General features: G+C 53.3%; 1 protein-coding gene across 1 annotated transcript; it reads left to right on the forward strand.

Annotated features, from left to right (window-relative positions):
- Positions 1-9,255: 9,255 nt before the first annotated feature.
- On the forward strand, positions 9,256-12,152 carry LOC131211002 (uncharacterized). Its single transcript, XM_058204336.1, has one exon. The coding sequence runs from the start codon at positions 9,256-9,258 to the stop codon at positions 11,914-11,916; it is 2,661 nt and encodes an 886-aa protein (XP_058060319.1). The 3' UTR covers positions 11,917-12,152.
- The last annotated feature ends 3,655 nt before the right edge of the window (positions 12,153-15,807 follow it).

The following is a 15,807-nucleotide window of genomic DNA, read 5'->3' on the forward strand; positions in this document are numbered from 1 at the left end:
CCGGGGCCGGGGGCATCGTCAGGTATTATGCGAGAAAGTTTCGCCTCAATGGGGCCACCCATCTAATCAACGGCCAGTCGGTCCGTTCTAATCAATGTAGCATCATTCTTCCACGAAAGTCTCTGGTGGAGCTGTCGCGAACCATTTTGAAGCAATTTGTCTGCACGGACCGCAGCTCAACACCCGCGACCAGCCCGAATTCTTTGGGTAAAATTCTTCTTCCCCAACAGGCTCCGATCGTGTGGCCAGACAGTCGGCTATCGTTAAGTATGGCGATGAATGCGCAGACAGAATGTCCCGTCAAGTCACGTCAGTGTTTATTTTTGCCCCCTTTTTTTATTTTCTCTTCTCCGAATCGATCGTAGCGAATCGAATCGAAGAACGAAACTCGCGTCTAGCGCGGCGGAAAAGCCACAAAACTTAGAATCACTGGACTTGGAGTTTGTTTTTCGAGCACCCGATCTACCCAAAGAAAAGACCGCTTTCCCGAGCGCTAGCGACGGATAAATCGATTACGGGACTTGGCAACAGCGGAAAACGGATCAGAACACAGCGGACCAGCGGTGCTGGTAACGGGCCCTTGCCTGGCGTTGGCGCTCCGCATGTTCCGTTTTAATTTCATTCATCGCGAATGGGGTGTTCCCGCGCACCCGCCGGAGCCGGTAGTAAACACCGTCGGCAATAGCGTTTGCTTCCGGCTGGTGAGTGCAGTTACATTATCGGCCTCGGTGCATCACTGCGCGTGCGAGAAACTACGTCGAGGGTTCTCGTTTGAATTCTCCTTTCAATGTTAGTAACAGAGAGGGTTTTTTTTAAGGCTCAGGAAGCTCTATAAATAGTATGAAAACTATCGAAAAGTATGATCGATAAAATAATGCGGACAGAGCAGTGATTGCGGTGCGTTTGGCTTCCTTCCTGGGTCCGCCTCGTTGGGCATCGATTAAACCCGCGCTCGCGCATATTGCGCACCCGCTAAGGGGCACTGCACTTGCGATTGCAATTCCACGACTCGGAACATCGGAACGGCTTCGATGCGGCACGCTGAGCTGCCGTTTAATTATCATATAATCGAGCATGTAGCCGTCGTTCCGGCGATGTGGCCGACTCACCCCGGCGCCACCGGGCGCTGCATCGTTGCACCTGCGACCCCAACCGGGAGCCAAGCGTGAGGTGGGTGGTTTGGGAGGGAATCAACCGGGGGGCCGTAGAAGTCGAACACAGTGCCACCACCAGCCGGCCGGTTATTTTCCGCAGACGTTCTGGGAAAAAGTAAAGCACTCCAAAGGTTGCATATGCCCCATTAAAGCGGCTGGGGAGCTTGTATTTAAAGGGAATCTTGGGAACTTTCCTAGTGGGAATCGTGGCTTGCACACCTCAATGTTTCAGTGACCTTGCTGGTGGAGCTGTGCGCTGTGTCCGCGTTACTGTATCGATTTTTTATGGATCTTTAAACGCGTAGTTGACGGCAGTAAGCGATTTCATTGGCTCTAGAACTTTCAGAGAGAGCTAGAATCACACGGAGTCGTCTCATTTGAGCTGTTTTCTGCAACTATCTTTTCAGAACCCGTTTGAGAATTCACATAAATCGAAAGACTTGAAACATTCAAAACCTACATATATAACACTGTTTACGATATTAAAGCCCTCTATGAATAAAATGTCATTACTAAACCTAAAAAACAATTTACTCAATGCTTCCTAAAAATCAATCTTAAACGTAATAAGTAAAGTGGAACTACTAACCTTACACAACTCACCGCAAACTGTGAAATATTATGCGAATCTGTTGCATTATTCGAGCACCCTTTGCTTGCTAATCTGTAAATAGATTGGGTTTAGAATTGATTCAAAATTTAGTACTAAGTGAAAATTGGTACAATTTATTAATGTGGTTGACAAGTTTTTGAACTTTTTTTCCAGCTGCGTTTAGTGCAATTGCGGTATAAGAATTACTTGTTAAATTGCTACGTAAACCATATTATGTTCAATTATGCTACCATTAGTACCACTGGTCTACTTTCTGGCAATTCTGTCTAATGAAATAAAATATCATCCTCGTTGCACTTTCTTGATTATTGTTGACACCGTGAAAGTTGACTGCCTACAGCGACAGCAAAACCAAAAATCCTATGAATATTGTGCCGACCCAAAGTCCACAAACTCAAATGATTAATGTGTCGCACGACGTGCCACTTTTTTCTATGCATCCGCCCCATCTTCAGTGAATAAGAGAGAGAGAGAGAGAGAGAGAAAACAAATTCCATCCCCCCGGACGGTCGGTAGTTTGGTTCTATTTTCGTGATCCGGGGGGATACCACGCGGGATTTTCAATCAAAAGTTGGTGCGGCCCCTGTTTACATGACAAACTCGAACGCACCGTGCCCCGAATAATGTTGCGTTAATGTGCGTTCGTTCGGCTACGAGGCGCCTTTGGGCCGGACGTATTATGCTATCCACGGCCGATGGATCTCGACTTGGAAACACCATTTGGGAATACTCTCTTTGCCTGAAGAATCTGAACCGGTCCGTCGGCATTATTGCTATTACGGTTTCTGCATCGTGTAACAACAACCTCTACCCAGTGGAATGCCCTCGACGGTCTCGTCTAGAACCGTCTCCCGGAGCCCGCCTAACTTTCCGGTCAACCCAAGCCCGGGCAGTTCATTCATGGCAGTCCAGTCCCTGTACTATCCGCACACTGCTGTCCGCAACAGTGAATGGACTGGCGGGCAACGGCGAGGTGGTATCGTATTTCATAACGATAGTTCACCGCCCAGCAGCAATCACCTCTCACTTTTGCCCCGACTTTGCGATAATCGCGGAACGACGCGAGATCGAACTGAGATTACTGTAATTTACACGCGCGCCCGCCGGTGGCTTCCGGTTTCTGATTGCAGAAGCCGCCAGAAGGCTCTCCGGTCGCTGCGCCATCCTCGGGTTAACGGGTTGTGCCTTTAGCTAAGCACCATCTAATAGGTACGGTAAATAGCAGGGATTTGCGTTCTGGCGGTTCTGAGACAGACTCCAGACTGGACAGGGTAGAACGTTGTGTGAAACTGAGTCTCGCCTCAGCACGCAAAGCTAACACAATCGAAGCGATCATTGATATCCGTCTTCTCAAGCCACCACGTAATCGGACAAATCGATATGTTTACCGCCACACTAGACAAGGAAGGCTGGTGTCAATGTTATGGCTGAAACCTACCCCGGGCCAAGCCAAACACGGTTGCAGACGATTAGATCAAACAGAGTGTGGCCGAAGTAGATGCGAACGAACGGTCCACTCCTAAGCCCTCGCTGAGCAAAGAACGACTTCTGATCGATTTACGCCGCGCTGCGTTCGATAATAGGATTTTCTTCACATTTTTGTTTCATTCCACCACACACACCCTTGAGGCACGCTCTTTCTTTCTTTCTTGGCGAAAACCATAAAATTCAGAGACAAAAAAGAACCACCGAAAGGCCACGCGGAAAGTGTGAGATGATTGACGGTAATTATAATTGGCAGCGACAGATAAGCCATCGGAATGGAAAGGAATTGATTGGGTGCGCGGGCCGCGAAGGCATTACAACACGCGTGTGTTGCGTGCCACCGAGCCTTCGATAGATCGATAGGCCACGCGCCATCGGGGACGAGATTGGTCCAATTTATGGCACCACCCCGAGTTGAGCGCTCGACGCTCCTGCGTTGGGTTACGTGGTGTCTGTAGCAGCTCCGTTCCGTAGTCACTGCCTGATCGCTCTCGGGCTGTGTACCCTGGGCCCCGGGAACGCAAATATTGATCTTGGGCTGAACGGATCGCACCGAATATTCCCGCAAGTCCAAGGAGCACCTTCTGGACTTCCGTACCCCGTAAGATAAGGGACCGCGACTCGCCGTCGTTTACTTTTGGTCCAATTATTCTTGCCCACCCTACGACGGCCACGACGGAGGCCGACTTCAAGACGCCACGTGCGGTGTGTGACCCGTTATTTTCCCCGTCCCAATCACCAGCGTTGATAATGATTCGGCTCGCCGGAAATGCAAATATGTTTGTGGAACTCTTGTTTTGTCGGGTTCCCCACCAAATTGAATTGCGACTCCAAAATACTAACCCAAAGTCCAAGACCGTCTAAATGCGCTTCATCCGGACATCGAGCGGGTCAAGGGATTAATGGGGATTCCCAGTTTGGTCTTCCCAACGAATGTGAATGTCAACAATGCAATAATCCGGTAGGCTCAGGACTCCGTTGCCGGATGGCGGAAAATGATTCGTTGCTTCCCTGGAAGCCTTCTGGGAGCAGTTAATCAGTCAGCCGGCTCGTAAACGGCGCAATAAACCGGACCCGAAACCCGACATGATCGTGTAGAGTCCGTTTGCCACGGGGAATCCCCGGTATCCCCGTGCCTCGTCGATCGAAGCACAAGTGTCAAGTGCGTCCTACCCGGACGCCGCAATCGACTGAATTATTTGGAGCTTAATTATATTTTATAGTTCCCTCCTCATATCCTGGAGCTGATTCGCAAGGGTAATGATCTATCGTCGCCATTACTGGCCACGGTCCGTTCCGCTTCTGCTTCCTGCTGGGGCCTGAACGGATTGACACCTCATCTCTTTTGTTATACGCCACATTACACGGTTCGTTTAGAGCTTTACCACCATCAGAAACCTTCCGAGCAAGTTACGGTCGAGAACTACAAGCACAAAGGTTTTCGGTGAACTAACCTCTCGCAATACAATGTCATATTGGCCCAACACAATGCAAGACCTGACCGGCTCAGCCTACACGCGCCGTGACAACGCCGATGAAACAGATACTGTAATGGTAAATAACTCCAGCAGAGCAAACAGAGCACAAATCGCTTGCGGCGGCTGCAAGTTTCCTGTCGGCCTGTCACCGGCCAACTTAATTATCATTTCTCAACTCCGGCGCGGAGCCAGCTTCTTCGAGTGCTTTACACTGGCGACCTTGACTCACGTTGAATTCCTCGCGCGTTGACCGATCGATCGACTTGCCTAGAATTTGTAGACCTCAGGAGCTCGCTGCAAGAAACCTCACTACGACGATCGATGCTGATATCGATCGCCACCGAGGTCCGGGATTTAGCGATAAGTGCCCCGGCAATCTCGATCTACTATCAAACTTCTGCGACCTCAACAGCAGCAGCAGGTTCTGGCGAACTGGCAATGATAATGGTCTAGATAGGCCGGACGATACCGTGCCCGGAAATCGGTTTCCTAAATCTTAAAATAACTTCAGCGCCCCAAAGCAGCCATTCGGGGCGTGCGACCGGCTCACCGGGTCTTATCAGTCGTAGACGGCGCTTGTTTGGATTGCGGTTGGTTCGCTCGCTTCGCCTCACTACGAAACCTCACCGACCTGCCGAAGCCGTTGGCCACCGACAGCTGAAAACGGACAGCAATCGTAAACAAAGCTGAACGGAGCTCGCAACCTACGTCGGAGGCTCCGCGAGCAAACGGTTCAAACTGGATTCCGATGACCCTGGTGCGCGGCTCGTGACCCGCTTGCGGCGGCTGCGGGCCACAAATTTCGTAAGATCCGCCTTCGCCCGGCGAACCGCGACGACCCTGGGCGACGCGGCGCGGCTCCGATCAGCTGTTTCCGAGGCTCAAAGTTCAAGACTCCACACTCCGCCGCCATGGAAACACCGGACTCCGTACCTCGGACTTTTGGACTTTCGGCGGAATTCCCGGGCGGTCGGGTTGCCCGGCGTCGGCTCTTCTGCCGTCAATCGGCTGACAGTTCTCGCCCGGTTTTGAGGTTGGGATTGCGGTATCGCAAGGAAGACGCTGGACGATTACTCAGCAACTTTGAACCGGTTGCAAGCAGCAGCTCACGCATGGGGGCCTGAGTCAGCGGAAAGCTGTATGTTTGTTGTCCGCGAGCAGATCGGCGATCTTCGCCCGGTCGGGTTCCGTTAGCTTCGGGGCCGGTAGGTGTACCTAAGAATGGAAATTTACGCTGGCCGCCAGTAGCTAAGCTGTAAACTTCTGCCCCTTTGGATCTTGCACTGCGTCAACAGTGGCTAAGCCGTGGCCACATACGTGGACAGTCAGGCGTCTCGCCATTGACCGGCATTACTTGCAGCTTTTATCGGACCACCCGGTTGTTTGCCCGGCAAACAGTGATGACATTCGCTACGCCAACCAGTAGGAACATCCGTGTATCTCGGTGGATCCAGAATGTCAGCGGCCAGAGTGCGTATTGCATCAACCGACTTTTTGATTCCCGTTTTGGGTGGCAATCAACCGTTGTGACCGGTGCCCTTATCCGGTCCTGAAAGTGCGACAGCACTTCCGTCCGATAAGCGCCAGCGCAGTAGTAGGTTAATCAGCCTAAAAGGATAACGAAACCGGACGGTGGAGAAAGTGAAAGCCGAAAAAGGGGCCAGTGGCCCAGGGGACCTTAAGTACACCGCTTCATCCGACGGCGAACGAACAACGAAAAGACTCACTCGCAGTAATACGCATGCATATTTAATGAGGTGTAGCTCCCGCCGCTAATTCATGTTTCCGGCTGCACGAAAAGGATGCTTCCGCGCGGGTTCATCAGTCGGGAAGCATTACAAGGACTGATGGAGCTCACGCTTGATCGCACGGGACCCGAGGAATCGTGAAGGAATAAATTAATGTACCGTGAACAGCGCAGAAGAAGAAAGACCATCCCGAGAGAGGTTGAATAATGTTGCACTAACATCTAATCAATTGTGGCTTACAAGCTCGTTTGTAACATGCTTTCCCCGGTTAGGTTATGGCCCCACAAGTGACGCCAATTGATTGAAGTGATGTTTTTGCAGTAAATTAAAGACCTAACTACCCTCTACGATGGCGGCACCCAGGAGGCCATCAAATCTACGGTCCCGATAACATTATCACCTCAGCCCGGTAATCGCTGTCAAAGATGTGACCGAATGGTCCTACCCCGAGTGAGTCACCTTTGACGGAGGATCGTCCCCGGGATCGACCCAGTCGCCGTGTCCCATGGGGTCGCATACAGCACCACATAAAGAACCACATGCCGGGGGGGAGGTGATGTTATTGGCCAATAAAAGATGCCCATTTCGCCGGGGCCTGCCTGCTCTGTGGCCAGTTGCCATCCGCCAGGGTCTCAACTGGTGATGAATAATCGATAGCTCTCCCGTCGCGTGGCGTGGCCCAAAAACTGTTTACGTTGTGGCCCAACGTGTCCAAGTCTAGTGTCCCTGTAGTCCTAGAACGACATCACGCTAGGCCGTGGCACGGCACGTTTTGTCGGTCAGTCCCCGGGGCCGCCAAGTTTCGCAAAGGATAAAGTGGATTAGGCTAGCGGAAATAAGGAAAGGACCTCCAAGGGCTCCAAAAACAAAACTTTTCGAAAACGTCAAACTACGAGCCTTCAGCAGCATCCTGCTGATGGTGGAATAATACTCTTAGGACTTTGAATTAATACATGCGGTGGTTTTGCAATAAATGGCATTACTCCCTGAATGTCACAATGTTTTAACGAAATATGTGTTTGACAGCTACTGCCATTACCCTTCTAATGCAGTATAGTTTTTTTTATTAAAGTGTACACAACACCTTTTTTAGGCATCTGAAAATGTCGAATTTTGTTGGTGGTAAAATGGTTTTGCCGGGAGTACTTCTTCATTACTTCAAAAGGGCTACCGATATTCATCGTATTTTAATGGATGTTTATGGAGGTGAACATGCTCTTGCTGAGAAAAATGTCTTATTGGGTTCCACATCAAATAAAAGAAAGAGACCTAAAGCGAAAATATAAAGCTAAAGCTACCAAAGCGAAATATTCACTGTGCAATGGTTATGTGGTGCATATGGTGGGATACGAAAGGTGTGATCTACTATGAGCTTGCAAAGCCCAATGCAATTATTAATGGACAACGCTATCGACAACAATTGATGCGTTTGAAGCAAGCATACTTAATAATATTTTATCTCCATCTCTCTCTCTCTCTCTCTGCTCTCCTCTAGAAACAGTGGGGCTGACCTGCGCCTGCAAGGTAGCCACACCGCGGCACACACCAATTAGACGAAGGCAGGCGGAAAATCGCCCCAGCAAGGGACCCACACGAGACGCTGCGGCTTTAAAAATAGACAAGGTCAACGAAACGCCGCCCGCGCGTGAAAATTGCCCCCCACCCGCCCCTGCACGGCCCACCACGGCAGACGGGGGGAATCGCCTTTAAATTGGCACCAAATAATCAGCGGCAACAAAGCGAAGCAAGGAGGACGGAAAATCACAGAGGGTCCAGCACCGGCCGGCGAACGCGGAAAAGTGAAGCAACGGGCACAGTATTATCAAACTCGAACTCGTTCAAAACGTTCGCTCGAACGATCATTTGAGTTCATTTGGCTTTCTCTTTCTGCCCTCTCGCTTGCTGTATTCGGCTCTCTCTCTCTTACTGTGTCCCCGAGTCGCGTTTCGTCGGGTCCGGCTCGGGTCTTCGCGGCACTTCGGGTGCTTTTCGTGGGTTGAATCGGGTCGCAATCGGCACTTGGTCCGGTTCGTCATCAGGTTCGAAGTTTCAAAGTTAGGTTGGAAAATCGGCCGGATTCATGAAAACAGAATGTGGGCAGTCAGAACTTAAAAACTTTTCCGCCGTTGTCGAAGCAGGTAGCAAGTGCTGTTTTGCGTGTTCCCGTTCGCGCCGATTCACGGAACGCGGAAGTGCGTGCAGCAGTGTGTGGAAGTGCCGTGAAGCGTCGATAGACCGTGATCGACGAGTTCACGTAGATCGTGCGTGCGTGCGAGCGACACGAGACGCGACAAAAGGGTGAACGGAGTGAATTATTATTTTGCGATTCCCATCCGGGCAGTGCAGTGATTTTCCCAAGAGACCCAAGCGCACGGCGACCGTGGGAGCTGCGTGTGTATTCTGGGAATAAATAATCACCCCGAGACCTGCGACCGTCAGCTGTTGGCGTCTGTTTCGCCAAGTCTGTGGTGACCTCAGCCGGTCTCCTTCGCCGCCGCCGTCTGGCGCAAGTGACATTCCGCGATCGCAATAGGCTCGCGGAGGAGCTGGGAGCGAAAGTGAAACAGGCGCGTAGCCCGCGAAGAGTGACAGAGAAAGAGAGTTTCGGTTTCGGTCCCAACCCGGCGATCGGGGTAGAAAGTGGCCGCGGCGAGTGAAGGCCGCTGGAGGTGTAATGTGACACCGGCAACGGGGAGGACGTATACGGCCAAGATGTGGTGCCTCGTAGCGCCACAGTCTCGTACCTTCGCCAGGGCCACCGGATACGCAAGTGAACAATGTTAGCCATAGACTGTCTGGTCGGCGGCCTGCTGCTCAGCTCGATCGGCGTCAACATCCTGGCGCTCGGGGCGTTCTGGGTGACGCCCAGCCTGCGGACCACCGCGAACCGGTTCGTCATCAACCTGCTGATCGTGAACCTGGTCTGCTGCATCATACTCGGCCCCTCGCTGCTGCTCAATGCGTTCACCACGACCAATTCTCCCGCGGCGGCGGCGACGGGGGTATCGGTGGCGACGCCATCGACCGTGTACCAGCTCGCCGGATCGGACGTCGGAGCCACACCGACGGCCTACTTCGTGGATCCACCGACCAGCGGTGAAGCAGGAGCGCAGGGGGGGACGGGAGCAACATCGACGACGGTACAGTTCCGAGAGACCGCGACGAACCCGTCAAACCGGACCGGAAGGAACCAAGTGAAGTGCACCAAGAACGGCACCATGGGAGGTGCCGACGAGGGAGCGAACAATTGTGATAGAGCCGGGGCCAGTGGGTCCTCGGAGGAGGAGGAGGAGGACGAAAGTGAGGAAGGCCCGTACGTACGGCCGAGTCCCGTCGGTCGGGACGGGGAGTTGCACGCGACACTCACGCTGACGAAGATCCGGTGCTGGGGTCTGGACCTGGTGGTGGCCCTCGGGGCGCTGTCGGTGCTGCTGGTCGTGGGGGACACCTGGTGTGCCATCACGGACCCGCTGCGCTACCACTCGCGGATCTCCGAGCTGAAGGCGTGGACGCTCATCATCGGCAGCTGGGTGCTGGGCATTGCGTTCGGCATCGCGTCCGGGTTCCGGGGCGATCAGAAGCACGTGACGCTGTTCAAGAACCGGCTGACGGTGGAAGAGGTGGCCGCCATCGAATCTAGTCATTGGGCGCGGAACGGAAGCGGCACCGTCGGCTGGGGCGAACCCGGCACCGGTGACAGCGGTTTCATCAACCAGCTGCACATCTCCGAGGACCTGTACAACACGATCTTCTCGTACGCGTACTTCGTCATCGTTATCCTGGTTCCGTTCGCGCTCGTGTGCGGCATGTACTGGCGCATCTTCTCCGAGGCACGCGAAAGTGGCCAACGGATGCGCCAAAACGGCTCGTCCCCGCTCCTGCAGAGTGCCCTGAATCTGGTGTCCTCGCAGAAGCACGCGCTGGCCGAGAAGCAGTTGATGCTGGAGCAGCAGCAACAGCAGCAGCAGCAGCATCCACCGCAACCGCTGCCCGTGATAGCGGAACGGGCGGTCGAGAAGCCGGTCGACGGCGAAGGACTCACGATGCGGATCGACAAGCAGATCCACTACGAGGATGAAACGATCACCGTGAGCAGCATTCCGCACCACCACCACCACCACCACCAGCACCAGCATCGGGACTCGTGCCTGAAGCCGCTGCTCCAGCCGTCGCCGGGCCCGACGCCAACGCACAAGTCGACGCACCACGAGCCGGATCGGCCCGACGGCCGGTCGCAGGTGGTCCAGATCGCCGCGACGCCCACCACCGGCTCCGCTGCCCTGCTGCCGCCGAGTGTGCTCAAATCTCCGCTCAAACATGACCGTAACCACAACAGTATTCTGATGTCGCTGCCCCCGCTGGACTCGGCCGCGAGTGGGCCCATTCCGACGTGTGCGAGCGTCCTGCCGGGCGAAGCACCGGCCGACTTCGGGAAGGTCCGGCGAAACCACAGTGCCGGCCGGTTGGTTAGCTTCTGCGAGGATCAACCGGAGCTGGCGGCGGTCGGGCTGCGGCAAGTCCACTCGACGCCCAACTTCCAGAAATACGGTGCGCCCGAGTTCGAACAGCTCGGCCAGCATCACATCCTGTCGCTACCGGCGGTGCACGTGCCGCCGAAGGCGCTCAGCTACATGACGTCGATCCGGCACCGGCTCTCGAACGCGTCCTCGCTGTTCAAGTACCGCGAGGAGTCGCGCGCCGCCCGGATCAGCATCCTGGTGATCATCATGTTCCTGGTGTCGTACCTACCGTACGGTATCCTGGTGCTGATGCAGGGTCACGTCGATCTCATCATCGTGTCCGATCAGGCCCTGCTCGCGATCGTCACCGTGGTGATCGCGAACCTGAGCTCACCGTTCATCTTCGCCTACCGCAACAAGCGCGTCCGGCGGGGTGTCCGGCGGCTGCTCGGCATCGACAAGAAGACGAACGAGCGGCTCCAGAAGCTGACCAGCAGCAACACGCACTTCAACAACCATCCGCAGTCCCAGCTGCAGCAGCACCGGGAGTCGGAACAGTCGCTGCAGCAGCACCCCAGCTGTGCGGCTCTCCAGCATCATCACGACCATGGCGTCCTGGAGCAGGGCAACTACGAGGCCAACATCACACTGGCGAACGTGGTCGGCGACGGGGCGTCCTGCGACGGCGGGGGCCAGAAGGCGCACAAGGTGCGTATCGCTGGCCCCGCCGGCGGCGGCGGAAGCCTGACGCGGAGCGGGAGTTCGTGCAAGTATCTAACGCCAAATCACGCGGCGGCCGTGGCCGTCGCGAACGGGTTCATAGTCGAGTTCGAGCGGTATCCGTCGGACGAGCTCAACAGTCTGTGCATACAGAAGAAATCGATACTGAAACGGGTCTGTGATAGTTCGCGCAAGTGGGGCTGCAACTTTGCCACCAACTCCTGCACCAGCAACGGAGACGAGCAGACGGAGGTGTAGCTGTAAAGGGAGACCCTGATCTAAAGGGAGGATGGGCGGCCGGTTGGGCGTCCTTCTTGCGCGGGCGCCTGTGGCGAAGGCTACGGTAGGCTATCGGTAGGGGTAGGGGCCAGGGGTGCCAAAAACACAGTCTGCGACTGTGGAGCGCACATCACTGGGGAGCACAAGTACAACAAACACGCCGGAACACGCCGGAACACGCGAGGAAAGGGGAACTCTCTCGCGCTGTGTCTCACAATCACCACCACATCTCACCACGCTATTTATTTGCCAAATATAGAACTGTATTTTGATTGAAACTTAACCACAACTAGGCTTTACTTTTCGTTTCTCCGCCCCGGGACGAGGTTTTTCGATGGAAAGTTCCGTCCCAAACATTCCACTCGTTCACACGCGTTACTCATCGTTACGTGCCGAAACAAAAACAATCAATTCACGCTCTGAATCGGCCCTCAACCAAAGCAAAGACGCTTAACCGGAATCCAATTAATAAGCGTGACTGGTTCCGGGTTTCTTGGAGATTTTGCGATCTAACCTAACCAGATCACTCCAAGGGCGATCAAAACAAAGTCGAGTGCGTAGTCTACCAAGTCGTTCTTCCTTCCAAACTGGGCCAGCAGACCGGAGCGTCACCCAATCACGGGTTTTCACATGCAACCGCGTGGCCGTGGGCACCGAATGTCCTCAAGAAGGGTCACGTTGCCTGGCTCATGTGTTGCTGCTGCCGATTGCGCATAAAAAGCGGGGTTCCGGTTCCCCAGCGAACTGATAATCTTTCACCGATGCTCGTTCGGTCACAACATGTCGCACGTGTTGGGACCCAGAAATAGGAACCGATGGTGGACGGCCGGGACTCGGGAAGCGCCCTGAGCCACGCCGGCGGCCGGCTTAGTCTAATTTCAATCCGTGTGACACACGTTGCGAGCCGCGCTTTGACCGACCGGGTCCAACATAAATGTGACTAATCGGTCGTGGCCTCGAGCTACGATTCCACTGCTCGGCTCGGCGGTCAACAACTGACTCGTCGGCCTGATAATTGGTGCGGCAATTAGCACCTCGAGCATTAGCGCCTGGAATGCTGGAGCTACCCCTACGTCATGGAAACGATCGTCTGGAAATTCAGATCGATAAGTGAACCAGCACCTGCCGTTTTGATTTTGAAGAGCTTCTCGAGCAGAGACTCCGGCAGAAATGCGGCCCGAAAGTGAAACTTGGACCGTGCGCATTTACTGTTAGTTATTCTATTAAAAAGCGTGATACTCGAAACGCATGTAAGTAGGACGAAGTAATTAGGCCCCATTACCTGTGGCACTTGCCTCAGGCCGTTGCGTGTGAGGAAAGAAAAATGGGCCTTAATTTCCAAAAACCAAGTACTTCCTTTGCCCCAGCTTGTTAACCTGCTTCTCAAGTTCTCTCCACATTACAATTCTACAAGTCCAATCCTAGAAACGGTAGAAGAAACGGCCACGCAAAGTCGAAGTTTACGTTTTTTTTTTTCGTTACTCTACAGCGCAACCTGCCCGGGGTCGGTCGACTAATTAGTGCCCCTTTGCTGAGCAAGAGCTTTAGGTAGTAGGGTTCAGTTTCCTTGATGTCGCCAGAAGTCGCCAAACTGCAGCTGCAGCCCGAAGTGTTGCGGTCTGCGCACCGCCCCGAGGGTAGTGCACCGAAATGGTTAACGTGGCACTCGTTGGGACACCAGCAACTACTCCAATCAGAAGCCAACCGCATGTCTGTCGTTGTGACGGTGTGGAAACGTAAGGGTCAGCTGTTTGTACGGCCGGCCGGGATTGTCCAACAATGTTCCCTTGTTCCGTTTCCCCGGTTTGTACTCAATTAAAACCATCCCCACCCAGGACGACTACGGTCGTGCGAGGGTAGTTCCAGGAATCGGACTCGATAGTATCATCGGTCCCGCCGTAGTTTGGCGCCGAAAACACAATGGGTATGCTGTCAAAGGGTGGCCGAAGACGAGTCCACCGGAGGCACGTTTACAACGCCAACGCCTGGTGGAGCCATCATCCCGGACACTAGCCACTCCCGCTGCCCACGACGTAGGGGAACGAACACTATAGTTCCCGGCACTTTCAGGGAACGTACAACTCTCGTGGGTCTCGTGGGCGTTGGCAGTCTGGAATCGCTTCACCCTGACACTATCTGCTGCGGTTGGAGTGTGAAAGTGAACTCGTGCGTGCCAATAGTGTCCTGATTGTCAGTGACAGGTCTGCCGCACTCTATCAACAGCCATAACCTCACACACTCTGGCTGGCTTTTGGCTCCGGAAGTCTAGTCACCCCGAGGGCGACCGGTGTTTTTCTTCGCAAACATCTATTTTGGTATCGACCCAATCGAGCCGAAAAAAGGAAAACCCTTTAACCGACCACCGTTTGATCGGAATCGATTATCGATCGGGCGCACTCTGGAAGGCTTACAGGGAGGGAGTCGTCCGCAAGACACATTGACACGCAGCGGCCACTTCATTATTGATCTGATCCGGCTGGCTGCACATTAAGGTGGCCGCACTCTCGAGCCTGTTTGCCGATGGGTGGCGTAACGCAAAGGACTCGGGGGATCCATTTTCCACCTTCCAACACCTTTCGAAGGCGAATGCGTGGGTTATAGTTGGAGTTGGCACAACAATGGACAGAGCGTAACTTCCATCGAATCGTCTTAGCCATCACGCGTCTTGGCGTTACACTAATCAATAACCCAGCTATTTCGGGAATGAGAGGATGAAACCTACCTTGTACTTGTGTTCCCCGTGATCTGCTCCCCGGCAGTGGTTTGTTAAGGAAAGGGTGAAGAGTTTTGGACTTAGATAGGAAAGCTGTAGCCCAGTCCAACGGCGAAGAAAGAGAAAAGCCCGATGAACGTGCGATGGTCGGGATCCGACGAGCCGAATGTCAGAAGTGGCCACAATTGTGCAGATTAGGTTTACTTTTAACTTCAACACTGACTGGTAAAAATGCTTTAAACGCGTGAGACACGAGTGGCCACACTGCATTCAGCTCGGATCGGATCCGGCCTAAGACGAAGCTTCTTGCCGCTTCTCGATAGATGTATTCTGGATGTATTTACTTGATCATGGAGAGAAATAGAAAGAGGGAGAGAAAAAAGGATCGATGTTAGAAATAGTTTTAGTAATCAAAATGGTGCTTTATGAATTATGTTATTGAACGTTACTGAAGTGGCGACCTGGCCATCTGGAGATGCAAGCCTTTGAAATACCGAAAGTTACCTAACCCGATAACCAGCTGTAAACCCGAACTCTTCCGCGCTTTTTCATTTCGGACACTGTGCACTTATTTTGTCAGTGAAGAAACTGGTGCGACGGGAATTGTTAGGTTACAATCGCGGCGAGTTTTTACTAACTGAGCGCAACCAACGCTTTTTGTCACCGAAAGACGACGTCGCAACAATCGCTGCTTGCTGCGATCCGCTCTGCTTGCCGTCGAAGCAGCCAGAAGATATTTGTATTTAGCGGAGCATAAACCGTATACTGTAAGAGAAAACCCTAGCAGAGCCTTCAGAAGGACAAACGTGTGTGCTAGACAGAGGTAGCTACCAATGCGCTCTATTTACGATTAGTGTAGGCCATTAGCAGGCAATCGTATACCCCGTTTTCCGAAACGCAAAACAAACTATGTTTAGTCTAAACCGCAACCCCGAAAGAAGCGTGACCTTTAGTGTGTATGATACCGGCACCTAAGCATCAACGTAACCAACGCAAACCAACGAACACATCACTCACAGCATTTTCAGAAGCATTACCGTAGGCAGTAGGCGTGCAAGTATCTAGTGCAACCGGCAACCGGCGGGGTCGCTCGGCCTCGAAGTACTTTGGCCAGTTGAACAAATATGTACGATCAATGTTTACAAAAACCTCCAAAC

Source organism: Anopheles bellator, chromosome 2 (assembly GCF_943735745.2).
Source record: "Anopheles bellator chromosome 2, idAnoBellAS_SP24_06.2, whole genome shotgun sequence".
Lineage (NCBI taxonomy): Eukaryota > Metazoa > Arthropoda > Insecta > Diptera > Culicidae > Anopheles > Anopheles bellator.